The sequence below is a fragment of the Tiliqua scincoides genome, chromosome 5 (genome assembly GCF_035046505.1).
Source record: "Tiliqua scincoides isolate rTilSci1 chromosome 5, rTilSci1.hap2, whole genome shotgun sequence".
Lineage (NCBI taxonomy): Eukaryota > Metazoa > Chordata > Lepidosauria > Squamata > Scincidae > Tiliqua > Tiliqua scincoides.
Window position 1 is genome coordinate 120,453,958 of NC_089825.1, and position 25,919 is coordinate 120,479,876.

Genomic DNA, 25,919 nt, shown 5'->3' on the forward strand with positions numbered 1-25,919 from the left:
AGACAACAGATCCTATGAGTTCCTGCTAACATGTCATCCAGTGGGATGGAGTGGCAGGGGCATTGGTCAAGGCCTGGGCTCAAATCCCTCTCAGCCAACTTCATGGCATAGCTGGGGACCAGTCTGCCACTATGGCACAGCCTAGTTTACCAACAGAGGGGAGCGGTGGGACTGAGCAGGGAAAAGGGAGAGAATTGTGTGTGCTGCCTTGAGCGCCTTGGAGGAAAGTGAACTAAAGAATAAAATGAGTGACTGACCTCCATCATAGACAAGGTGACATCGAGATACCTTCATCCAATGCACATGCTCAGCCTTGCAAGATGGAGCAACCGCCTGTGGTGTGTCCCACAGTAGTCACCTTTCTCATGAACTTTCAGTGCATGCTCATAGAACTCTCATTTGGGTTTGTATGTCTGACTGCAGAACTGGAGGGGTCACTTATTGTGGCTTAGTTGAGAGCGAGTGCAGGGGGTTGAGTAGCTCTGTCTCCCAGTTATCTCTGCTCCAGCCCTCCCAAGGAACCCGGCCCATTTGACAGGACAATGAGGAAAACCAGTGAGCATCAAACAGCAAGGACTGGGTTGGCTCCAGGAGTCCTTAGGAGATGAATCAGGAGAAAACATCTATCCTTTTAAATACCCCTCCCCCAGCCCTTACCAAGAGGCTGGGCTTGACAACTCCTCTGTCTTTCATTCAACCCTTGAACAAAGTGGGTTTGAGGTGCTTCAGAAAGCTGCTTGCCAAAGTGTCTCTTCCAAAGAGTCCTTCCTTCTGGGCTTAAGGAAGAGGTTAACAGTTGTGTTGTGCCCTCTAGAGCAGCCATTTTCAACCACTGTGCCGTGGCACACTGGTGTGCCGCGAATGGTCTGCAGGTATGCTGCAGGAGTTTGGGGGAGGGTCATTTATTTGTAGGGCCATTGGGGGATGTGAACCCCCCCCCCCACATGGTGCGCCTTGTCAATTGTCAAAAAACTGATGGTGTGCATTGACTGTTTTAGTGCTTTGTCAGTGTGCTGTGAGATGAAAAAGGTTGAAAACCACTGCTCTAGAGCAGGGGTCTCCAAACTTTTTGGCCAGAGGGCCACATCAAATATCTGGTACGGTGTTGGGGGCTGGAAAAAAATTTAAATATAAAATTTATATAAATAAATTAGAGATGGAACTTAGATGAGTGAATAAATGAATGCATGGGCTCATTCCTTCAAACTCTCCGGCCCTTAGAACATCCTCCAGAAGCAATCAGAGCACAGTTCCAGTCATGTTTGGCCAAGTGGGCCAGAGGCTTTCAGGGGACAAGAAACGGGCCAAATAGAGGCTTGCTGTGGGCCGCATCTGGCCCCTGGGCCGGGGTTTGGAGACCCCTGCTCTAGAGGAAAAGTGATTGACTGACTTTCTCTCTCTCTCTCTCTCTCTCACACACACACACACACACACACACACACACACACACACACACTCACTCCTCTGCAAGGCCCTTTTTGAGCACAGGCCTAGAGCCTTCATTAACTGGAGAGGGACTCTGAAGCCCAGGGCTGCCCCCCCCCAATCATTACTATCTGTCAGCTGGTGCATTTCACAGGTTGGCTTTGCAATGGTTTCCTCCATACTGCCGGGCCTGGCTTGTGTCAGTGATGGCCCCTGATCTGTTTATCCTCTGGCAGGAAATTCACAGCTGGGAGAGACAAGCAAATGGAGGCACCAGAATCCCAGATAAGGCTGGAGAGAGATGTTGCAGCTGGAGTCCATACAGGGGTGGAGAGCGATGGGGTGGAGAGCAAATGCTTTCACTTTGATCCGCTGTGCCCTGTGGCTGCAAAGTCCAGCGTCTACCCTCCCTGGCCAAAACCAAAACCCAACTCCAAGCTCGTGTGTCCTTCATTCTGCAAGACCCCATTCAAGCAAAGTTTGCAAAGCCCAGCTCCTTTGCCATTCCCTCCCAAGATCCCCTCCCCCCCCCAAAAGGGAACTTTATTAGATGGATTAGGGCGCATATGGTTTACCCCCCAGTAATATCAAGACAAAGACACGTGTACTTAGGGTCAGCAACCAAAGATTAGTGCAAGGCTAATGAGACACAAAATGAAATGGAAAGCAGGCAAGGCTGGCTGAAGAAAGCTAGTCTTGCCCCCAAGACTCAGGGCATGGTGCCAGCTTTCACATCAGATTCCAAGCTGTAGTTCCAGCTCTCCCTCTCAGGTTGGATCAAGTGTGGCTAATTACAGCCCCCCCCCCTTTTACAGCAGACCACTAAATACCAGTTGCTAGGAACAACAGCCAAGGAGCCTTCTTGCTTGCAGTTCCTGCTTGTAGGGCTGTGAACTTCCCAGGGGTCTCTGCAGGAAGCAGGGTCAGATGGGCCCTTGGTCTAATCCAGCCAGGCCTTTCCCATGTTCTTACTTTGCCCTGTAGAATCATCCATGTAAGTCCCACACTGGGTTAGTCTGTTGCTTGGTCACACCTAAGAGTGACACGCAGTTTACAAGGACATGATATCTTTGACCTGGATTTCTAATCTCTAATTTTCTGAATTTGTTTTGCAGTTCTCTCTCTCTCTCTCTGCAAGCAGTTCCGCTTAATTCTTCATAATTAAAGGCTGCTTCCAGACATGACATGATGGTAGTGGCAAACAGAAAGGGAGGGAGTACATCCAAAATGTAAACAAACAGCTCCATGCTTGTGGGTACAACATACTAACAGTAAAGAAAAAAAAGCAAAAGACTTAAAAAAAATTGTTCTGCTGTGCATGTTGAGATAGTGCTTTAAGAGAATACACGACTCAAGACCACCACTGCAATACTAATTGCAGGATAAAGATCCTTTCTTCTTCAAGGGTGGTGTAATGGTTTGGGAGGTGGACTTAGACCTGGAAGACCCAGGTTCAAATCACCCCTCAGCTATGAAACTTCCTGGGTGATCTTGGGCTAGTCACTTTCTTTCAGCCTCACCTACCTCACAGGCTTGTTGTCAGGACAAAAAGAGGGGAGCAGCTGTGTACACCGCCCTGAGCTGTCCTTGGAGGAAGGGCGGTATAAAAATGTGGAAATAAAATAAATAAATAATCTTGTCTCACTTGCAGAGAAGTCTTGAGTAAAGCAAAAGCCACTGTGTTGTACCAGAGGTCAACTGCTTATGACAACAATTAGTTTCATGAGCACTGTAAAAACTAGTAGGAAGAAATGCTGAGAGCACATGCTTTGTGTGCAGAAGGTCCAGGGCTGGTCCATCTGCCTCAGGCAGTAGACTGATGGGGGGTGCTCATTTCCCCTCACCTCCTCCTCCAACTCCCTGAACTGGAAAAGTGGGGAGGAGATGGGCGGGCTAGAGTGTGTTCTAGCCCACTACTCTTCTGTTTCATCCCCCTCTTCATTTCCCAGTCCAGGGAGTGGAAGGAACAGAAGCAGTCATCACAGGTCAGGTGAGCAGCAATTGACAAACCTCCTCAGGTACCAAAGGATTTGGGCCAATCCTGAGAAAGTTCTAGGTTCAGTCCTAGGCATCCAACTCAAAGGAGCTCAGGTACCAAGTTGGAAAAAAAATTCTTCTCTGCCTGGGACCACTCAAAGCAGGCATTAGTAGCCAACACAGATCAATGGTTTGACTCCCTGGAAGGCAGGTCCACACATTCAGAGGTGAAAAGGGGCAGATCTCATCTGCTCTTGGGGGGGACGGGACGGACATGGCCAAACACTGCACTGTGTGTATCCCTTCTGCACTCACACCCTTTCAGATTTGATTGGAAAATGGAGACACAGAGTGAGCTGGAAGTGCAATCACTGTTTCGATACGCCCAATGGCAGGTTGCCCACACCAACTGCACGAGCCCATGCAAACTGGCAGTGACTGGTGCAATCCCCCCAAGGACTGCGGTGTCTAGGACACCAACCTAGTGTGACAATCAACCACAAAACCCTTTGGCAGGTAGTGCTGTAAGGAGTAGTGGGGGGGGGGGTAGAGAATAATGAGCAGAAAATAAGGCAGCAGAAAAGCATCCAAAACTAATTTGCTTTTAATTACAAGAAATATCAAACACTTTGCTACTAGGATGAAAACTAACATAACATAGAGAAGGGAATGGGGGAGTTTATATAGACATCTTATACACAGGAATCAATAAAATGAGCTATTAAAAATAATACAATGTACATATTATAACCACCTTGCTGTGTTAAAACCATGAGGATCGCAAAAAAAAAAAAAAAAGCCACAGGTGGATCCAAGGACTTGGTTCCAGGCTTAAAACCTGGTGGGTGAATAAATGAGGACAACAGTTGAAGTCTCTGCCTTCCAAGGGAATGGAGATCAGAGTCCAGCCCTGATCTCTTTTGCAGTCAGTGGCTGGACCTCACTGATGCACCAAATACAGGTTTTAAAAGGATCAGGGGGACGTGCAGCCTCTGCCAGAAATTAATAATCTTCACCTTTTTACAAACATAAAACAAAGTCCACAATGAGATGCAAAGGCAGACCGAGATCACACAACAGGTTACATTATGATAGGAAAGCTCTCAATACCCTCTTATTTTGTTACTGGAACTCATCACCCCCATCACAGAAACCCCAGGAATCCCAGCACTCCATTTAAGAAACTGCGATTACTTTTCCTAGAACAGTCCCTTCCACTTTTTCGAACTCCTGATCCACCTTTAATGCCAACCTGCAATTTCCATGTAGAGACCTCCTCCTCTCCTCATATCATGAAACTCCAGAGATCCTGGTTCCTTCTCCCTAGGAAACCCCGGGAATCATAGTCTGTGTGTATTATGCTTTGTATTACCATAACTATTTTTGGAGAGAGGGGCTGGGAAGAAAGAAAGTTTTGACAGTTAAACAAATGTGGACATACTCTGGTTTTCACCAACCCCTCCCCTTCCTCTAACACTGCAGAGGTCTGCAACCCAGGAGCTGAAGACCAATGTCCTAGGGCAACTTCCAACCACAAATGGTGGCATTGGGTAAGGTGAGTCTGAGTTTAGGTCACGACCACCAGCTAATGCACTAGAAAATGCAATGGAACTGTAACTCCCAGACCTAGAAACCCAACTGGATTCCTTTGCACTGCCTGACACATTTAAACCTGACCCTTTCCCAAATGTTGGGGGCACCAAGTTTTGTCCTGGGGCATCACCCTCCCCCAATACCCTTCAAATAACTCAACTCCCACTTCCTGGCTTTCCCACTTTGACTCAACCAAGCTTTTTGTAGCTGAGAGCAATACATTAAACATGAAAATTTAAAAAAGTATATAAAATATGCATGTGAAGATAATGCTTTGCTTAAGCAGAGGGGGCAGAATTTGGGATCACTGTAGCAAGGTTGAGAGTCAGAAGCCCTTCCTCGACAGCTTTCTTTCTCTCCACCTCACCCGCCTCTCTTGCAGAGCAATCAAGGTAGAGCAAAATGCCCTGGCACAGAGGCTTTGACACCTATATGTCAGAGTTTGTGATAGTGATCGCACAGGAACTCACAAAAATCACAGGTGTGGGTCCATTAGGGAAAAAACCCAGAGACACAGTAATGCAAGATCTTTATTAGGACCAACCAAAAAGATTCAGAGAACTACTGCAGGCTTCTGAGTTTTCTAGAAGTTTCCTTAAGGCTAGATATTAAGCAAAACGGTGGGTGGGAAGGAGAGAAAACAGACAAAGTCAGACATGATGCAAAGTGTGAGGATGAAGCACAGAAGGTTTTATGCCGATTTAACTCGATTAGCCTCTTGCCAGGTGTAAAGCAGGTTTCAATTTGCTTTGCACCTAAGCAAATTTGAACTACGCAAATTAAGTTTGCATAAGACCTCTTCCACTCCAACGCTATTACAGACAGCTTTCCATCGTGCCCAGATTTGCCCTTGCCTTTGGTTCAACATCCGACCTGACAAAAAGTTCTGGAGAACTCAGCTTTTCTCCTAATAAAGAAATTGCCCCACTATGGACCAGTAGGGACTGTCATCTCACCTCCAAGCATCATCTCCACTATTCCACTATTGTGATAAAGGGAAGAGGAGACAGTGGAAGGGGTTAGATCCCATCTCAGCAGTGGAAAAACTACTCATTATTATAGTGGCAAAAAAACAACAACACAAAACTGCATCTAATGGCCCATATATTACAATTGTGCCCATTTCATTTCGATGAATGGATCTGGAATAAATACATGAACATAGGGTGGGGGGGGGGAATAGCACTAGACAGGGATCTGACTCCCAACCTTAAGCACAAACTGAAGAAGCAAAAAATCACAATCCTTTCCCAACTCAGACCACCTTGTCAATTCAAACTGTGTTCAAGGATAACTTATGTGTATTCAGTGATCTTTGCTACTCAGTGGTTTGATATCACACTGTAGTTTGAGTAAACAAGCTCACAGATAAGAAACCAGTGGCAGCCCCATACATGCAGATGCTCAGGAACTAGCCAGAGTTAGATTTCTGCCAGCAGTGTCAGGTCTAGGGAGGCAGACATCTGATCTTTTAAAAATGAGGTTCACAAAGATCATTGCACAAACCGGCCAGATCAATGAACCGACGAACAAAAGGACAGACTGTCAGGTTGATGAACAAGGGTCTCTGGAATCGGTTTTCAAGGTGGTCTGTGGTGCAGAATCAGCAAATGAATTCCCTTCCAGTTATCAGCACCTCAGGCCCGCTAAATGAAATCCAGTTTAAAGCACCTCATTTAGAAGGCTGTCCAGTTCACGTTTGATGGAGATGCAGTCTGTCGGTGCAACCTTATCCCAAACAACTAAATCACCCTGGCCCCATCACAGCTTGAAAAATGACATGTGCCATATCTCCCCCCTGGGCATTCCCAGTTTCGCCCTTTGCAAATCAGTCTACATAAAACTTATTAGCCCACAAAGCAAGTGTACCAGCTAGTCTGCCCACATATATCTATGCCAGCCATTTGTGGTACACTAATGGATTGAAAGGGGGGGGAAGCAGCTCTGATAATTTACAGATGTCCTGCTTTGATTGTTGGGCGATGGTTACACTCACTATAGGCAACCAAATGAGTGGATATTTACAGTTCTGCTCAAGAGTCCGTTCACATTATGTCTAAAACATTCTTCATTTACTCTCTTAACCGGCTCCTTAGGAATGTAACTGCGGCAAGCTCCTCCATTTTCTCTTACTCCCAAAGCGCAAACCATGTTCCTCAGCTTGCTCTCTGAACCCCTTCACACTGCTTTTCTACCTCAACAGTCTTGCACTAGTTCAGAGTGCAAATTCCATAAGCATTACTGTGGTGGCAACATGGCTGCTGGGTATACAGAGATATCAATCCATTCATTGACGAGACAAAGACAGTCAGTGAACAGGTACCTGGACAATCAGAAGGGCACGGAGTAAATGGATGGATGAACAGACGAAAAGCAAATGGTGAGTAACTAGATGGATTGCTACACAGATGGTTGAACAGTGAACTCTACAAGTTAGGGGGTGGGAAAATAAAGGGATAATTGAATAGACAGATGGAAAGTGACAAATAGACAGAAGAACGTTATGGAGAGATCTATCCATTCACCCATTTCCCAGCATGCCGCTTGTCAATCTATTCTGGCACCCCGCCAGCCATTAAGTTAGCAACCCAACGGTCTTACCAAGGTTAGGCAGGAAAACCAACCATTGGGGAGACAGATGGAAGGCTATAGCTGGGAAGCGTCCCTGACAGATGGTTGTGTAGAAAGATGGAAAGAAAGGTGAGATGGAAAGGCAGAGAGTCCTGAAAAGCATCAACAATGTGTCACAGTCTCAGTTCCAAAGGGGTGAAGTGATGAGGAACCAAGGTGCATTTTTTAGACCACAGAAAGGTTTGCTCCATCCCAGGACACGGGAGGAAAGAACAAGAGGAAAAGGATGGAGGATTAAGGGAGGGAATCGCTTGGCAGTGTGTGTTGCAACAGTTCCGTATTTCAGAGGCGGTATTCTGCAAGGCACCCTCTCTCACAAGCCCTCAAGCCAAAACAAGTTGCCAATCCATAGAAGATCACGAGGGGAGGGGCCTAGGTTCCTTCCCCTGCCACATTGTCGGACCCAAAACAAGCCCTGAGGCTGGCACACAGCCTTTCCTCGCACAGGGAGACAACAGGAATCACACTGGGAGTGCAAGACATGCCTCTCTTTCTGTTTTCCTTTTGAGATAGAGATTCAAGGCTCCTTTGAAGATAACAGGCAAGTTCTGGTTCAACCAGCAGTCGTCAGTAGGCCAGAATGGGACCACTGGCTGCCAGCTACTGTTCAAGGGGCTGGGAAGCTTGGCAGGAAGAGGACTGAAGGAGTGCTGGGAGAATAAACCCAACAAAGGAAGAGCAGCATTGCTCCTCCCTCCTATAGGCCAATCTCTTCATCCTGCTCATCCTCAAAGCTGTAGCCCTGCCCTTCGTCCTCTTCATCATCGTCCTCCTCTTCTTCCTCATCATGGTGGAGATGCCTCACTGGGCTTGAGCTTTCAGCTCTCAGGGGCTCCTGCTCCTGCCCCCCAAGACTGTCCCAGTCTTTGTCCATCACTCCCAGCACCTCATCCAAGATGGAGGGTCCCAAGTCCAACTGAAAAGAGAGCAGAGATTCTGCATGTTCCAAAGTGGGGCTCTCCAATGGAAACTTCTGTGGCAGGCCCCAGTCTTCTCCATTTGGGGGTCTTTGAGGCTGCTGCCCAGCACTCTCTGGGTGCTGCAGGACCACAAAGCTGCCATCAGGGGTCGATGTGGCCGGGCTTGGAACAACACCATTCCCACTGCCCGGGGGAGACAGCAGTTCAAAGCGGCCAGAACCAGAAAGGTCTCCAGGACCAGAGAGGCGCCCAGGAGACACAGCCACATCCGGGGGCAGCCCATTGGCCTTGGAGCCACCATGGTTACTGAGGAAAGAAGTGTCGCCAAAGGCATCCCCGCCACGGCCGATGTGCATGGTGTGCCGGAAGTCTCCCAAGGGGGCGCTGATCATCGCCCGGTCCAGGCGGGGCCGCTTCTTGGAGTGGGAAACTGGGGACTGCTTCAGGATGGGCATCTGGAAAGGAAAAAGGAGAGAGAAGTGAACAGGAGGGAAAGGTGGAGATTTCCCCTTCAAGGTCTGCTGGATCTGCGAGAGCAGGATTTTGAGTCCCAACCAATTCATCATTTGACCTTGGGCAAGTCACTATCTCATGGCCATCAAAATAAGCAAAAGACAACTTTCTCAGGTTCCCATTTGTGAGGTTAAACACAAAGATGGAACAAAAAAAACAAAAAAAAACACACAACAACCCTTCACCAAAGAAGTCTTGGAAGCAGAATTCATTTGATCCATTTGCAAACAGCTGGCATCAAATTTGTATTCCGCCCTCCCTCCAAGAAGCTCTTGGTGGTGAAAGTGGGCTTAGCCCACTTTATCCTCACAACAACCCTGTGAGGTTGGTTAGGTTGAGTGAGAGAGAGAGACAGTTATCCACTCCAAAACTACCCAATAAGCATCAACATGGAAATTTGAGACTAACTCTGTCCCCGATTCAAAACACTGTCCAGTAGACTTTCTGAAAACTGGAATGTGAGGCTTTCAGCCTTCGGGGTGCTGGCTGAGAATGCAGTGTCCGCCACCTGCAGAGCCTGATTTGCGCAAAGGAAGAGGTCTAGGAGGAACTGTTCTTGCGGCGGCCTGGGATGCTCCGTTCCCATTTCCTCAGCCTTCTGACAACTTGTTCAACCAGTTCCTAGAACAAGGGAACGCCTCAGTTACCAGGGGGACCCAGGCCATTTGGGTTCCTTCAGGAAGGAACCTTAAGGAGGTTCGTTCCTGGGGGTGGAGCACAGAGAAGGAAGTCTGGAGGGGAACAGTGTTCACAGGTGCTAGGAAGAGGGAGACTGGGACTGGACACCTTCAGCTACCTCCAAGATGGAAAGAGCAATTAACCAGGCTTTGATGCAAGTGCAACAAGATCAGGGTCCCTCACCTCAGGGTCTCCAAGTACAGGAGAAGCTTCACCCTTTTGTCCCCACCCATTACTGAAATGAAGCCTCTGAACATAGAACCAAAATGAACACATATCCTTCCTCATTTGCCATCACCTCCATTGGGGCCCTCTGTTTTCCCTGTGGTGAATTTTAGACTGTAAACCTGTTGGGGCAGAGACCTGTCTTTTACTCTGGACTCCACCAGGCATACTAATGAAATTACTCCAGGAAAGCAGTCTGGGGAGTCAGACTCCTAACTTCTCTCAGTCTCTACTATATGCCTCACACTGCAGAACTTTTGCTAAAGGTGCGATGATCTAACCTAGGAGATGAGTCATGTTTTAATGGGAACAGTGGAGCTGCACTGGGGGATAGGAGACACAGTCTGGGCAAGTGCTGAGGGGGGCAGAGGAGAATGGGGAGGAGGCAGCCAAGTTTGAAGAAACCCGGCAAGGCTGCTCCCTGCCTTTGGAGATGAGAAAGTGCTGACGGAAGTGGAAAAAGGCTAGAGAGCCAACTCAGCATGGGAGGGGGGGGGGAGAGAGAGAGAGAGAGACCTGGTGTTCTCAGGAGGCAGAGATAGAACCCAGAAACTCTGGCTCCAAGCATTCCTCTTCTCCATCCCACTAGACACCACTCCCTTTCCATACAACACAGGAAGAATTGGCCACAGATCTCCCAGAAGAGATGATAATCTCTTCAGGTGCCAAAACTCTTTTCAGGGTTTTCCATGGCCAAGAATTAGATACCTTTAAAAAACCATTTACTCTGGCCATTGGAATTTGTATAATTACAACCAAGGGCCTATACAGTCCAGCAGATCACAAGGTAACAAATACAGGAATAATAATATAGATGCACACCATATTTAAACGTGACATGTGTCTATTTTTAAAAATTGTCAGGATTAACAACACAGGCCAACACACATTTTGCTTCCTTAAACATACACCAATTCCTGGGTATATTTGGGGTGTAGATTCCAAAAATGGCATCCGTTTTGCCCTATCGCGTCTAGTTTTGGAGATATAGTATAGCCTCTTTAGTGAATGGTTCAAGCAGGTTCCTCAGGAGGAAGCCTACACCATGGCTTCCTCATGAGGAAGTTGCTTGAACCATTCACTAATGAGGCTGTGCCGTGTCTCCAAAACTAGACGTGATAGGGCAAAAACGGATGCCGTTTTTGGAATCGCCACCCCAAATTCATATCAAACCACCATAAAGTTTGGGGAAAACTTTTCTGACCCTCAGTTTTGTAGGCCTGTGTAATCAACACCACACTTTGTTTCCAAAAGCCAGCTGTTGGTAAATGTCACTTTGGCTGTCATTTCTTAATCTCATAGATAGCGTTTGCTCTTGGTCAGACTTCCAAGACCCATTCCTCCTCTCTGGGTATATGGGAGTTGTACCAGTTTACCACAGCTGCCATTTCTGCCGTGATCAGGAGTTCCCATATGGTGCACCTTGCCACATGGTCAGATCAAGAGCACCTTAACTGCACACTTCATCTTTTGCTCAATACCCTTGCAAGCCCCCTGTTCAGCACTTGCTTTGCTTGCCTCCTTCCACCCCTCTCCTCCTCCCTTTGCCATATTCCACCAATATCAGCACTTAGATCAGAGATTTTCAACTGGTGTGTCATGGCATACTGGTGTGCTGCAAAAGACCTGCAGATGTGTTATGGGAATTAAGAGGTTAAATTAATTAATTCCCTCTTAATGGGAATTAAGAGGTTTAAGCACAGAGGGTAAAAACTGCTAAAAAAAACTCTTCCGGGTTCATTGCTCTGTTTCTAGGGAAACCATCTATAGTAATAAATTATCTTTCCTTCCCCCTCTGTTGACTCATGCCCTATAAACAAAGCCACAGAACCCAGAAGAGTTTCCCAGAAGCCAGAACTGACATCACAAGAGGTGAAGACCATAGAGAAGACCATAGAGGTCAGTGTGCCATGAGAAGGAAAACATTGAAAATTGCGGTCTTCAAACTGTAGTTCCCTTTTGAGCAGCAATTTATCCTTGCTGTCTGTGCTACTCTGTAGAGCAGCAGCACTGACCATGACACTTGCACTTCGTCCATGTTCCTTCCACAACAGAGCTCAAAGCAGCATCTGTGGGATTCCTGGGCGGTCTCCCACCCCAGGCACTGGCTAGATCCAGCCTGTTTAACTTCAGCAAGGTTGGCGTGCCAGTGGCCTTCAGACCAGATGTCCCCCACTTGACCACATGGAAAGGCCCCCTTCCAAATCTGCCCTATCCTTTTGAATATCAGATCTGCTGACTGCTGCAGAAATGACAACTAAGACAAGCAGCCCTGATCTAGCAAACGGAGCAGCATTTCACTGGAGGGTGGGAAGGGCGAACCCATGCATAGTTAACATAAACCTGGTTGAACATGCACACCTGCAAAGAAGGAGGGGAGCACACAAATAATGCAAGCATACCAAAGGATCAGCACAGGTAGAAGGTAGGCATGGGAAGGAAGATATGCAGGAGGGAGAAGTTTTGCTATCTCAGGTCCCTTAAGACCTGAGGGCAACAGCATTAAGGCTGTATATTAAGGGAGCACAAAAGGGCCCCCAATGCAAAAAGATGAGTTTTTACAAGGGTGCAAACGCTGGTGAAGGGGAAACTTGGGGTGCACATCACTTATTGTAGCACAGGGGAGATCTACTACGCAGCTGATGCACAGATGCCAAACAACAACAAAAACACTACCATGGGCATGAGGTTCTGGGAGGGTGGCTGGGAAGAGAAGCACAACATCCCCTCCCCAATAGAAGGCTGCGCTTGTGAATCCGGTTTACCAACAGTTGCTCACCTGGGCTTCCTGAGTTCAAAAGCACCTCATGGAAGTCAGGGAGGACAGGCTGATGAAACCTAGTTTGATTTGCATTCATTTAGGCCACAAATGACTGTGGACAGGCAGGTTCTGAATAAAATGTTATGGACTAGTAACTTTGCTGACTTGCTTCAAAAGACTGTTTTCAGTACTGATGGGGGGGAGGAGCCCCCAAAAAGATCCCACAATGGTAAAGTACAGCCCTATGAGATGGCACATGGACCATGCATATAACAAATGCACAGGCCAAACTAACAGAGATGGGGAACAGCTGTAGGCCGTGACTACAGGGGTCTGACAGGGTCCTGGCACGAACCCAGGCCGGCTTTACTCTACCATCCCTCGGGAGAGAATATCTATTCTCTTTCCCCTCCAAGTTTCCCCTCTCTGCAGATCACAGATATGGTTACAAGCCCCGGAGGACGATGACGGAATTTCCTTCAGAAAATGACATGAAGCCTTTGAAAAGCTCAGAGACAGGATACGGCCAAGCCTGGTTCAGGAAGTGATTGGGGCGCGGGATGGGAGAGAGGCTCCAGACTCTGTTTGCTCTGCCTGTGATGTCAAAAGCTAGTGTGAAAAGAGCGTGAACACCTGGACTCCCTGGAAAGGAATAGAAACTTGGCAAGTTAAGGTGGAGAGGGGGTTAAAAGTCAGAGCTGCTCAGGTTCACTGGCACAGGGAGAAAATCCAAAGAGTTTACAGTGGTGAAGGCAGCGTGGGAGTAAGTGCCGCTGGCGGGAGGTCTGACTTGGTGGATCCAAGAAGGAAGGGGCTGGGGCTTTGTGTTGATTGAGTCTGGTGGGTTACAATTGGTGGGGCAAGAACTAGGACTCCTGGGTTCTGTCGTAGGGAACTCAAGAAGATGGCGAGAGAGGAAGGATTACCTGTGATCTAAGAGTACCAGCATCCTGACAGAGGAGGATACCTGGGTTTGAATCTCCACTCAGACCTGAAGTTCATTGGGTATCCTTGGGGCAGTCACAACCTCCCAGTTTGTTCTACCTCATAGAGTTGTTGTGGGGATAAAATTGAGGGGGGGGGGCGTGTGTGAGTGAATCCTGTCCATCACTTTGAGCTCCTTAAAAGGAAAGGTGGGACAGAAAGACAACCAATAAAATAAAACCCAGCGGTTTTGATTTGCTGGGTGATGCGTGCCAAGGAGTTCAGGCAATGGTCTGGCGGGAGACTTATTTGCTTTAGCTGCTGCCCACACTCTCCCTTGTTTTTAGCCGGGCTGCTGTTTGATTTACGGCCTTTGGCTCATTCCTCTGCCAGACACACACACCCCTACCTTTTGCTACACATAAGATGGTTTCCTCCCCCTGCCCCTTCTCCTGCAGTGAAGCACCTTGGACTAAAGATCATCTCCAAAGTGACCACCCCCTCCCCTTCCAGGAAAACACAGTACATACTCTCTAGAGCTGTCTTCACAGCCCCACAGAGCCCTGAAATCCTGACTTTTGCCCCTCCTCTTCCAGTCAACTCCAGAGACCCAGCTCCCTGTACCTTATCAACTCCATTCTCTTGCTAAAGGATTCTGGAGCCCTACTAGCCAGCCAGCTAGCCCAGGCAATCAAACCTGCTAAATTCCACTCACCTCCTGGAAAATCCTAGAGTCTGAGCTTATTCCCTGCTTTTTCCCCCGCTCCTGCGTCAGAAACTCCTGACTGCTTTATATGCTACACTTTGAATAGGAAAAAATTTTCCCTCTCCTGGCTTACAGTGAGGAGAGCCCAGATCTATTGATCAATGCAAAGCATGACTTTCTCCAAGTGACAGAAGCTTTCCCAACCTACATCTCCTGGCTTACAGTGAGGAGAGCCCAGATCTATTGATCAATGCAATGCATGACTTTCTCCAAGTGACAGAAGCTTTCCCAACCTACATCTCCTGGCTTACAGTGAGGAGAGCCCAGATCTATTGATCAATGCAAAGCATGACTTTCTCCAAGTGACAGAAGCTTTCCCCACCTACGTACAAGGCGTGGAGGGCTGCAACACTCACCTTGGCAAAAAAAACACTCCCAACGTCCTCGTCCTCCTTCCCACAGAGACCGACCTGGTGACTCACAGCCTGAATTGTCCCCGTCGCTCTTCCTGCTTTTGTAGTCACCCCAGCCCGCTGCCTCGACCAAGAGGCAGTGCCAAGTGGAGCCGAGTCACAAAACTGTATATCCTCCCAGTGCTCAAGTTGGATCCTGTCACTGCTTTTGTCCAGCAACGTCCGGGAAGTTTGCTCAAAGTTCTCAGAAATCCCCAGCAAATTTCCTCTTCTCTCTCTTTTCGTTTGGCTTTCACACTCCCTCCTTTTCCTCTCTCCCTTCGTCCTCACAGGCTTACACTCCTCCCTTCTTGGGTGGCAGCCCAGTACTTTATTTATTTATACCTGCATTAAAAGAAAGATGAAATCATAGATGTCAGAAACTCAAGCGAAACCAAACAAACCGCTTTGCCCCTCAAGAAAGACGCCCAAATGGGATGGAGAGATTGGAATCCAGAAACCAAAGCACACAGGATTCCAAAAACAGGGACAAGGAATTTTTTTTAACCCCCCCCCCCCCTTATATAGCTCACTGCATTCCTGGACTTCCGGACTTGGTTGGCGGTGTTGGAAGCCAGGCAAAAGAACTGGAGAGGAGCGGAGTGGTGAACAGTGGAGGGGGTAGTAAAGGAAAAAATGCTTATTTTAAAATGTGGCTTTAAAACAAAAGCGGGTTGCAAAAATGCATTCTGGAACAAGGGATATCAAAATTGGAGGAGGGCTAGCTGGCACTGGGAAGAGGCGACAAAGAACCAGATGGTGGGGAGAGAGACAGAAGAAGACTCCTGGAAGGTGGCAGAGCACGTCTCTGCAGGGATCTATGGGGGTATGGATGTCTATGGGTATGAAGGTGGCCACGGCTTTATGGACAGAAGGGGACATATGAAAGATGCAGCTGCCCCAATAAGCCACTGCCTCTATTTTTGACTGGGAGGGGAGGGGGGTGTGCCTAGTTAAAAGGGCTTCTGCAAGTTGGCAGGACAGCCATTCTTCAGATCTAGAGAAATTAAGTATTGGGAGAGGTTATCAAAGCAACAGAGAGCATATTTGAATGCAGAAAATCCCAGGTTCAATACCTGGCCATTTGAAAGAAAACAGGGAAAGTGAGCCATTTGGAGAACCACGGTTTGCCAGTCAATGTAGACCAGCAATTTTTAACATCTGTGTCACGGCACACTGACGTGCCACGAAAGGTCCGCAAGTGAGCCGCAGAAGTTTGGAGCACAGCAGTGGATAATCTCTACCGGAGCTGGCAGAGGAAGCGGGACAGACACTTTGTTACAAAAACGTTGAAAAATAGCTGGTGTAGACAATACTGGGCTACACAAACCAATGGTCTACTCAGACTGGTATTCATCCTCTGTGCACACGAAGCTGTCGTCTCTGATGTGCATAGACACAGACACATCATGAACATTACGGTATCATGTAGTCCACTGCCTGCCATTTCACAGGCTAAAGAAGCTCACTGGGAACTGCTGGCTGCAGACTGGAGAGCAATGGCATTTTTCTAGCACATCTTCAACCAAAGAAGAAGCACCTTCCAGAGGGGTGGGGTCCTTTTTTAAAACTGGGCAGGAGAAGTCATTGCAAATGAACTTTGCAGGCTAAGCTGAGCACTCAGCAGCATGTTATTTTGTAGTGGGGACAACCTGGCCAGCAATTCTTAGCATAGGGGTATTGCTAACATCTCCCTGTGGCTTTTGGGAAATGGTGGAGGGAACATACAGTGGGGTGCGAGGAAGGGAAACATACATGGAAGAATTGATAAAAGTGGAGCAAAGAGGTGAAAGAATGAAGGGGGGGCTCATCCACTAAAACTGGATGTCGGGAGAGTTAGAACAAACAAAACATTTCTTTATACAGTGTGTAATTAATCTGCGGAACTCCTTGCCACAGGATGTTGTGATGGCAGCTGGCCCAGATGCCCTTTAAACAGGGATGGGACAAATTTAGGGAAGAAAAGTCCATCACAGATTAAAAGCCATGATGGGTACATAATATTTAGTCCTAGTTAGCCTATTTAGAAGTAGGCTACCTCAAAACACCAGGTGCAAGGGGGAGGCAACAGGATGTAGGTAACTTGTTATGTGCTCCGAGGCATCTGGTGGGCCACTGTGAGATACAGGAAGCTGGATCAGATAGGCCTCTGGCCTGATTCTGCAGGGCTCCTAGATGGACGGAGCGTTCCATAACGCACAGTAGGATGGGGATAAGCCAAGATCATTGATACTCTGCTATGAAAGAGAATCAGTATTCTTTCTTAAGTTTCTGGCTCTCAGGGTTGCTTTTGAAAACATACCCAGAGAAGGTTCCTGGGCTGCATATTGGCACCCCCTCTTTTGATAGTCTCCAAATGGTTCCTTAATTCCTCTCCCCCCACCCCAATCTTCAACTGCCCTTACTGGGTTATTTTGGAAGGGAAGAGGGGTGGCCTCTGCTTCAATTTTGCAAGCATTCACATGCAGTCTTCAGCACACCTCTCATGCAAACGCATGCAAAATGAACACATCTGCATACACTCTATGGATCTGTATAGTTTCTAAAGTCGAGTTTTCTTCGCACCTAATGCATGCCTCCTTGGTGAATAGCACGTGCAAGAACTCTACAGACCGAAAAGAGCTCTTTTACTCTGCCTTATCAAGTCCCAAATTCATGCTTAAAAAAACACCTGCAAGAAGAAAGCTAACATGAAATGGGCCTGGGCCACAGCTTCTCCCCATGATGTGCTAATCTTTTTATTGAAGGGAGTTGTCTTTATATGGGACAGCAACTAGCAAGTCTGCCAAAACTTCCCTCCAGTCTCAGTTGTGAGAGTGTGTGTTGTGTTCATGCACAAAAAAAGACCTTTGCACTTGCTCAAAGGCACTCATGTTATTATGCCATATATCCTAGGGATTCTCTATTCATATCTTCCTATACAAGAAAGATATTTTTAATCACCCAGGTTATTTAGAAATAACTCCTTTTAGTGCTATTTCTAGTATTTAATGCTGTTTGTGGCTAATTGTGTTGTATTATTATTTGAATTGCCCACTGCCTTGCATATTAATTTTTAATAGAAAAGCAGCTTTAAAATATCTTAAATAAACAATTCAGCGCTGAAGAGAAGTCTAACCTGCTCCAGCACTTAATGTGAACTAGGAACTTGTTTTCAGTGCTAAGACTTACCCGCAGAATGTGAGAATGTTTATAAAGATTCACACCTCTGAGCATGATCAGAACACATCTTCACTGCTGAATAACCACAATATACACATGCAAGCATAGGAGAGAAATATTTTCAGAAGATTGATTTCCAGGTAGACCTATATCCCTGCACCTCTTTTTTCTTTTTCTTTTTTTTTTAAAGAAATTTAGGTAATAGTAAATTGACAGATATGGAGGACAAGCAGATCCCGAGAACCCAGATGGATTGATGCAGTGTCAGAATGCAGGAACCACAAGAAAGATGGTTAGTTGAAAGGAGAGGACTTTGGAGATGAATGGGCTGAAGGGGGAGGAATGATTGCAGGCAAGTTAACTGCGGCTGGGGAGGGACTGGGTGAACAGACTCCGGGAGGCAGATCTCAACTGGTGTGTGGGATGCAGGGGTGAGAGAGGTCGTCGTAGCTACTAATAAATCTGGTAGCCAAGAGCTTTTTATCTCCATTTATGAGCATCAGGTTCAAAGCTTATGTTTTAACAGCAAAACAGAGGAAAAATGGGGAAAGAGTACAAAGGGAGATCATTAGAGGCAGCAGTTACTGTCCCACACCCACTCCTTCTCCAGTCCTAACCTCATCACAGCAGTATTCATATACTGTAAAAGGTATTCATCACTTTTCATGGACACAATATCAGGATGGATCTATATAAGCAGCAGAGCAGGTCCGGTCCGTTTATGAGGCCGACTGAGGCAGTCGCCTCAGGCAGCAGACTCCCAGGAAAGCCCTCTAGAATCTGTTGCTCCTCCTCCCATTTCCTGGATTGGAAAAGAAAGCCGGGGAGAAAGCCAATGAGGAAGAAGTGGGGAGAGTAGTGGGCTAGAACATGTCTGATGGTATGCCACTACTGTCCTCTGTTCTCTACATCTCCCACTCCACTCCCCTCACTCATTTTCCAATCCAGGAAGTGAGAGCAGGAGAGGTTTGCCTTACCATCTGGTAAGGGTATAATCTGGTATGCAGACTCAAGCACTGGGAGTCTTGTGCTGGTCCTGCAGCAGAGCCAGGTGGTAGAAGAGACTTGATACAGGAGAGGACTGCAAAGGGAGGGGGGGGTCACATACCTAAATACTCCTCCTCCCCTGCCTACAACTAGAACAGCATGGCTAGCTTTCTTTTTGCAAAATGTTTTCATTAGAAGGAGCAGCATCCGCAAATGTAATTTCCCCCAACTTGCAATCTGAAGTGGTACGGTCCACTCTAGTCGCTTGGGATTCGCACTCTCCATCATACTCACAGCTAAGGTCTATAGGGCTGGTACTATCCTCAGGCTGCAACTGAGGGCTGATGCTAGGAGACATGACTTGTCTATGGCCACCAAGTGAGTTGATAGCAGAGGTGAGATCTGAACCTTTCCAGTGCATTGTAACTCCTCTCCACTATGCTACACAAGGTCGAACAAGGGCTAGTTCACATGTCCATTTGCATCACTTGAAGCGGGCAGCATCAGGCAGCAGCTGGAATGTGTGAATGAACCATCACAGAGATTAGCCACCGCAGAAGAAGCTCTCATATGACTCGGAGTCACTTCAAACACAATGCAATTCATAGATGAACTCAAGCAGCTCCAAATCTCCCTAGTTTCCCAGTAAACCCAAACACTCTCTGGTCTCCCTCTCACCTACCTAGAGACACGAAAGGCCGGGAATAAAAGCAGCAGCCACAACTAAAACTTTGGTGTGGGGAGCAAACTCCCCTGCCCCAGCATGGCTTTAAAATTTTCAGAAATTTTAGGTCCCTGGAATGAAAAACTTTTCTACCAGATTCTACCCCCCCACCCCAAAATGTTACAATGCCCGAGGTAAGAAATCAGAATGGCATTCCACACACACACACCCCTGGCCATAAAAACCACCAAAGTAACTAGCAATTTACTGCCCTGACATGGTGCCCTGCCTCACTTTGCCCAACTGTATTCTCTTTCCAAGGAAGCCATTCTCACCAAAAGACCATTAACGTAACAGATCCAAAGGACCCCAGATGCAGCACCTTGCTGTAAAGGCCTGCTAAGAAAACAGGATTGTACTGCCATCCCCACCCGATGTCACGCTCCTGTTCAGTATCCATGACAATCACCAGGCAGGTGAACTGCTTCAAGTCAGGCCGTTGGTCCCTCTTAGCTCGGAATCATTGGCCCTGACTGGCAGTCACTCTCAAGGAGTCTTTTCCTAGAGCTCCCCAAGATGGAACCTGGGACTTTCTGCAACCAAAATATGCATCCTGCCATTGAGCTGAATACCTTCCCTGGCACATCTGCAGCTTTCCCAGAGTACACCTACACAGCATAAAAAGAGATGCAGTGCAGATATTTATCTTGACTCTCGTCTGATCTCAGAAGCTAAGCAGGGTCAGGCCTGATTAGTACTTGGATGGGAGACCGCCTGGGAATACCGGGTGCTGTAGGCTTACACCATAGTCTTTCGAGACACACAAATTTGAATTTCTTTGCAGGGGTGGCATTAAAGGTCAACCAGGCTGGGTAGTGGCATTTGGCCACATCGATCCTTGAACTCTTAGTACAAGTGACCCTCAACGCACCTTAAATCGCCCAAGGGAGGATCTGAACCCAGGATCCCTGAGAACTTTTCTTGAAAAATTGAATATAAATAGCAGCAGCAGCTCAATCACACCCACTGAGCATCCTGTTTCCCAGTGTGGCTTACAAGTGAAGACCATCCCCTTCTGGATGTTTCTAGAATTTAAGACTCAAAGATATAATGTCAGTTGTAATGTAGCTGTCATCGTGGTGGTGTTGGTTGGCAGCCTTCAGTCTCGAAAGACTATGGTATAAGCCTACAGCACCCGGTATTCCCTGGCGGTCTCCCATCCAAGTACTAACCAGGCCTGACCCTGCTTAGCTTCCAAGATCAGACGAGATTAGGCATGTGCAGGGTAACAGTTGCTGTCGGGGGCAGTCTTATCAGCATTAACACATTCCCTCAATGAATGTGATGGAGGGAACATTAGATGGAGAAGATAGTACAGTGGTTCCCAAATTGTGAGCTGTGTCTTCCTGGGGAGCCATGAAATCCTCATGAAAAAACTCACCATCCCATACAATGTATAGGATTGTAGCCCTAATGCGGAGCCACGGCCAGTGACCCAGTTGGTCAAACGAGCCACCAGTCACAAAAGTTTGGGATAGTCTCATGTATAGGGCAGGCCAGTCTTAAAATTCAGATTTTTTGAATAAAATCTTGGCTAAAACAATGGGGGGAGAGAGGGAAATCTACCAAGGAATCTTCTGGCTCTCGTATCCTGCTATTTAGAGAGTAGTTCCACTCAGATTGCCAAGAAGAAGCTAAAATTTCTTAACTGTAACCATGAGTGCGGCAAAATTTTGGGAATGTGACAAGGAATTGTTGATTAAAGTATGACACCCAAAACTCACCAGAAACATAAATGCAAGATTTTTTTTTTAAAAAGGCAGTAAAATATAATAGATGCCTGTGTTTTTATTAAGTTGAGGTAGAGGAGGAAGAAAATTAACAGTAAGATCATTGAAATATTTGCCCTGCAAGTTACTGAAAGTCTACAGCAGGGGTCTCCAAACCCCGGCCCGGGGGCCAGATGTGGCCCGCGGCAAGCCTCTATCTGGCCCGCAGCCAGCCTCAAAGCCTCTGGCCCACTTGACCAAACATGATTAGACCTGTGCTCTGGTTGTATCTGGAGGGTGTTCTAAGGGCCAGAGAGATTGAATGAATGAGCCCCTTCATTCATTTATTCACTCATCTAAGTTCCATCTCTAATTTATTTATGTACATTTTATATTTCAATTTTTTTTCTGGCCCTCTACACCATGTCAGATATTTGATGCAGCCCTCTGGCCAAAAAGTTTGGAGACCCCTGGTCTACAGGATTGTGCATAATGTGGTTGATTCCTTTAAAAATGTTTGAAAGAATGATGAATCCTTGTTAAACGTTCTTGGATACGTACGCACCCTAGAACCCAGGAGTACCAGCTCCTACTCAGATCTGCTCTAGTGTCATCAAGTCAATGGCACTTTCCGTCCATGGATGCTTCTGCTGTCAGAGTCTTAGCTGTCCAGTTTGCTGCTATCTGAAATGTTTATTCTCTCGATTCCCTCCCCCCCCCCACCACTGACATGTCAGCAATATGATGCACAGCCACAATGTGACTCATTGATTGGTCTATCCATCTGCAAAGGGATAAAACTGCAGGACCAGGGTCCTGGAGAATTAAGGCCACAGCTGTCTTTCAGGGCTCAGTCCCGAATGCCAACAGGGGAGCTAAACTCCTGCATTGGAAATAGAAGGGGGGTACAGAGCCACGACTCCTGGACTCTCCGGGAAATGAATGGGGCCCGGATGATTAAATCTAGGAGGCAGTCTCCAATGCAGTGATTTTCAACCATTTTTGTCTCACGGCACACTGACAAGGTACTAAAATTGTCAAGGCACACCATCAGTTTTTGGACAATTGACAAGGCACACCATGCTTTTGGTGGGGGGGGGGGCTCATATCCCCCGATGGTCCTATTCATAAATGACCCTCCACCAAACTCCCGCAGCATACCTGGGGACTGTTCGCGGCACACCAGTGTGCCACGGCACAGTGGTTGAAAATGGCTGCTCCAGTGGAACGTTGTACCCAGAGAAAGTGAACCTGATTAAGCACCCTTGTCAAAATCAACAGAGACAAGTTTGCTCTTTTTTTCCCCTTTGAATACAACCCAGCATTTCCAAAGCTTTACATGGAAGTTACACTTAAGTAGGAAAATCTGCAAATCCTATTGGTGCAGGGGCCAAGTTATGGGGCCCTTGGGCAAAGCCCTGCACTGTGCTTCCCATAGCACCCCACCACCTATTTCCTGATGGTATACCGAGTACTACCATGGTCACTGGTAGTGAGGGTTCAGGGGCTGGACTGGACAAGGAGGCCCTTGGCTATTGCCCCATTTGGCCAACCCTCAACACCACAGCAGTTTCCATATGCATAAGTTCACATACAGACTATTACGTGCCTGGGAAAACTGAGCACTTAGGAGAAACCCCGCCCTGCCCTTAAGGTCCACCTAGCCAGAGATCTGCTTCCAGCAGTGGCCAAACAGATGGTGGTGAAGAGACACCCAAAGTGAAGGAAGACTATGAATTGTTTAGATCCTGGGATGAGTAGTGAAGTTCAGCATTACACTGAAGGTGGTGGTGGGATTCTGGGGCAGTGGACAGCATTTTGAGCTCAAGGTTGAGCTCCTTACAGCTGTCTCATTCTATGAGTTGGAAAGAACCCTGAAGGTCATTTAGTCTAACCTCCTGCTCAGGACAGACAACTACAGCATCCCTAGCAGATGACCATCCAGTCTCTGCATGAAAACATCCAAGGAAGGAGGGCCCACAACTGGCACTCAGCAGCCTGTTCCAGGACCAGAGAGCTCTTACAGTTTGCTCATGTTAAAATGGGACGCACATTGGCATTACTGGGTAAACAACAACTTGGTCTTCATTCCCATTTGCTGTTTGGCCAATGAACTGCTGGATGCCTGAACTTCAGTACCCCTGTCTGCAAGAGGGAGAACCCAACACAGAATGATTCATATCAACCCCTTCCCTTCCTTAAGCGTTAGACTGATGTGATCAGAGTTTGCTGGGGGGGAGGGTGTTATTGGCTTGAACACCTCCTTGCAATCCAATCAATAGCCAAAGTGATTCTCCTTGACCAGAGGCAGTCTACTCTCAATGCCAAATGCTAACAACACACAACAGAGAATAGTTGTTGCCTTCATGACATCCTTTCCTGAGGCATCAGACTGCTTGCCTGCCCTTGGAAACAGGATGCTGGGCTATAGATGAGACGTTGGTCCAATTCCAATCCAAGAGGGCTCCTCTGATGTTCTTTTATTTAAAGAGGAAGGGAATTGAGAAAGAGGACCTCTGATTTCTCCAGGAAGAGACTGAGGCCTGGTGTGTGTCAGGAGTCAGGAAGGAATAAAGTATCAAAACAGTTCAAAAAAGCAGACAATGCAAGCAAGAGTTGCATATCTAAGAGAGCTAAATGAGCTGCAGCTGAAACATCAAAATAAAGAAAAAAATCAATCAACTAGACAAGCAGGAACAACAACAACAACAAAAAAAGTCATATGATGCTGTTCAATCAGTAGGCCTATACCAGTGTTGGAATCCAGATTTATATAACCAGTGGAGGATCCATGCTGCCCTTCCCCCATCAGCTGCCCTGGAGATCTGGAGCACGCTTTGAACATGCCTGGTGCCATGTGATCTGCAAAGGCGCGGCTGGGACAGCAGGGGCTTGTGCCCAAACAGGGCAGGTTTTGCCCGGGGAAGTGGACAGGCCCTGCCAATCAATGACTGTACATTTGCACACAGAAAATTACAGCAAGACCCACCCCGCTGCAGGCTGGCAGCACTTCAGCCCAGATAGGAGCCAATTGCAAGCAGTCGCCTGCTTCGACACACTGGCACACAAGATCACACAGTTTCACCACCACTCATGTGCTCGCAAACCTGGCTTCTCCACTGGGGCACCCTCCCTATACGCTCACCCACACCAAAATACGATGCCTACCAAACCAAACATGAACCTCTCATTATCCAAGATGCGCTGACAACACCCTCCCTGACTGTCAGATAAGGGATGCTTCACCACCCACAGAAACACCCTTCCCAACCCACTTGCGCCCATTTCCTTGCAATTTACATGTACGCCTGTGGCCTGCCTGCACCTCCCCTGGCCTGATGTCTGATTTCTGCCTCTCTAACTGGCGCCATCTGCCCTCCTAGTCAGCACCTCTCCTTTCACTTGCAAACTCTCTTCCATGGCTCACAGCTCACCATCTCTTGGGCTCAGGCAACTCTAAACCTCACTTCTTCCTTCGGCCAAACCATGGTTTTTGGGAACAAAGTGGATACAGAACCCAGGAGGGGGGCGGGCAGCTGTTGTTCTGAACCTTCTTGTTTTTGACTCTTTAGACACCAGAATTCTGTTCACACGACCACAGACTCCATATTCCAATTGCCCCGTTCCAACCCCCGTTTATACCCCTTTTGCAGAAAAACCCAGGTGTCCCATCTCCCAGCCTTCTCCACATTCCCCCCCCAGGCACTCCAAGGAGCCTTGTGTGTCACAAATTTCTCCCCTGTCCGACCACCACACCCTAGCTCTAACTAACTACTCTGCTTTCTTTCGAGAGAATCCAGGGGTCCGGACTCCCAACTCTTTTCATGACACCCACTAGGCGACACCACCCTCACCCTCAGAGGTGCTCCTTTTCATTGCTATTTCATGACACCCACTAGGCGACACCACCCTCACCCTCAGAGGTGCTCCCTTTCATTTCGATTTCATGACACCCACTAGGCGACACTACCCTCACCCTTAGAGGTGCTTCTTTTCACTCCAATTGCCCAACCCATCACAGGACACTACCCTTTCAGAGGACCCAGGAGTCCTGGATCGCAGCCCTCCTGCTCCACCCCACACTCCTCACCAAGAAGACCCAAGAGCCTGGCTGGTCCAGGCTCCCTTTCCAAAGAGAACCCCCCCCCCCACCAAACCCTGCCCCGCGGACCCTCCATGCGCACTCACCTCTATCCATCTCGCGTGCAACTAGCGGAGCCGCGTCTGCTTCTAGCCTCTCAGCTCATGGAGTCATCCGCTCTCATGGATCTGGCTCGCCATGGGTTAAAAGGGAGGGGCGTGTCTCAGGCCACGCCCATTTCCCCACCCCCACTCCCCCAGCCTTTTTCTTAGAGGGAGCAAAACAATCTTGGGGAGAGTTTGGGTTGTTTCAACAAAGCTCAGAGTGATCGTGGGAAAGAGAAGCACTTTTCAGGAGCAGGCACACGAGCGTGCAGGCACGGTGGGGCTGGCAGGAAGGGAAGGGGGGAGGAGTGGGAGGGGCATTTAATGCAGAGAACAGGGCTCCTGCC

At 47.7% G+C, this 25,919-nt stretch overlaps 1 protein-coding gene and 1 pseudogene across 1 annotated transcript; both read right to left on the bottom strand.

Annotated features, from left to right (window-relative positions):
- Nucleotides 1-8,023: 8,023 nt before the first annotated feature.
- Nucleotides 8,024-25,696, bottom strand: CDC42EP5 (CDC42 effector protein 5). Its single transcript, XM_066631119.1, has 3 exons — nucleotides 25,576-25,696; nucleotides 14,770-15,150; nucleotides 8,024-9,001 (listed from the first exon to the last, which is right to left on the bottom strand). Exon 3 carries the CDS (start codon nucleotides 8,999-9,001, stop codon nucleotides 8,324-8,326), a length of 678 nt encoding a protein of 225 aa, XP_066487216.1. The 5' UTR covers nucleotides 14,770-15,150; nucleotides 25,576-25,696; the 3' UTR covers nucleotides 8,024-8,323.
- LOC136654802 (5S ribosomal RNA) lies at nucleotides 20,802-20,921 on the bottom strand (annotated as a pseudogene).
- Nucleotides 25,697-25,919: the final 223 nt, after the last annotated feature.

What these genes read in the sequence shown, in the direction of transcription:
- CDC42EP5 (XM_066631119.1), bottom strand. Translation starts at nt 9,001, where the DNA reads ATGCCCATCCTGAAGCAGTCCCCAGTTTCCCACTCCAAGAAGCGGCCC.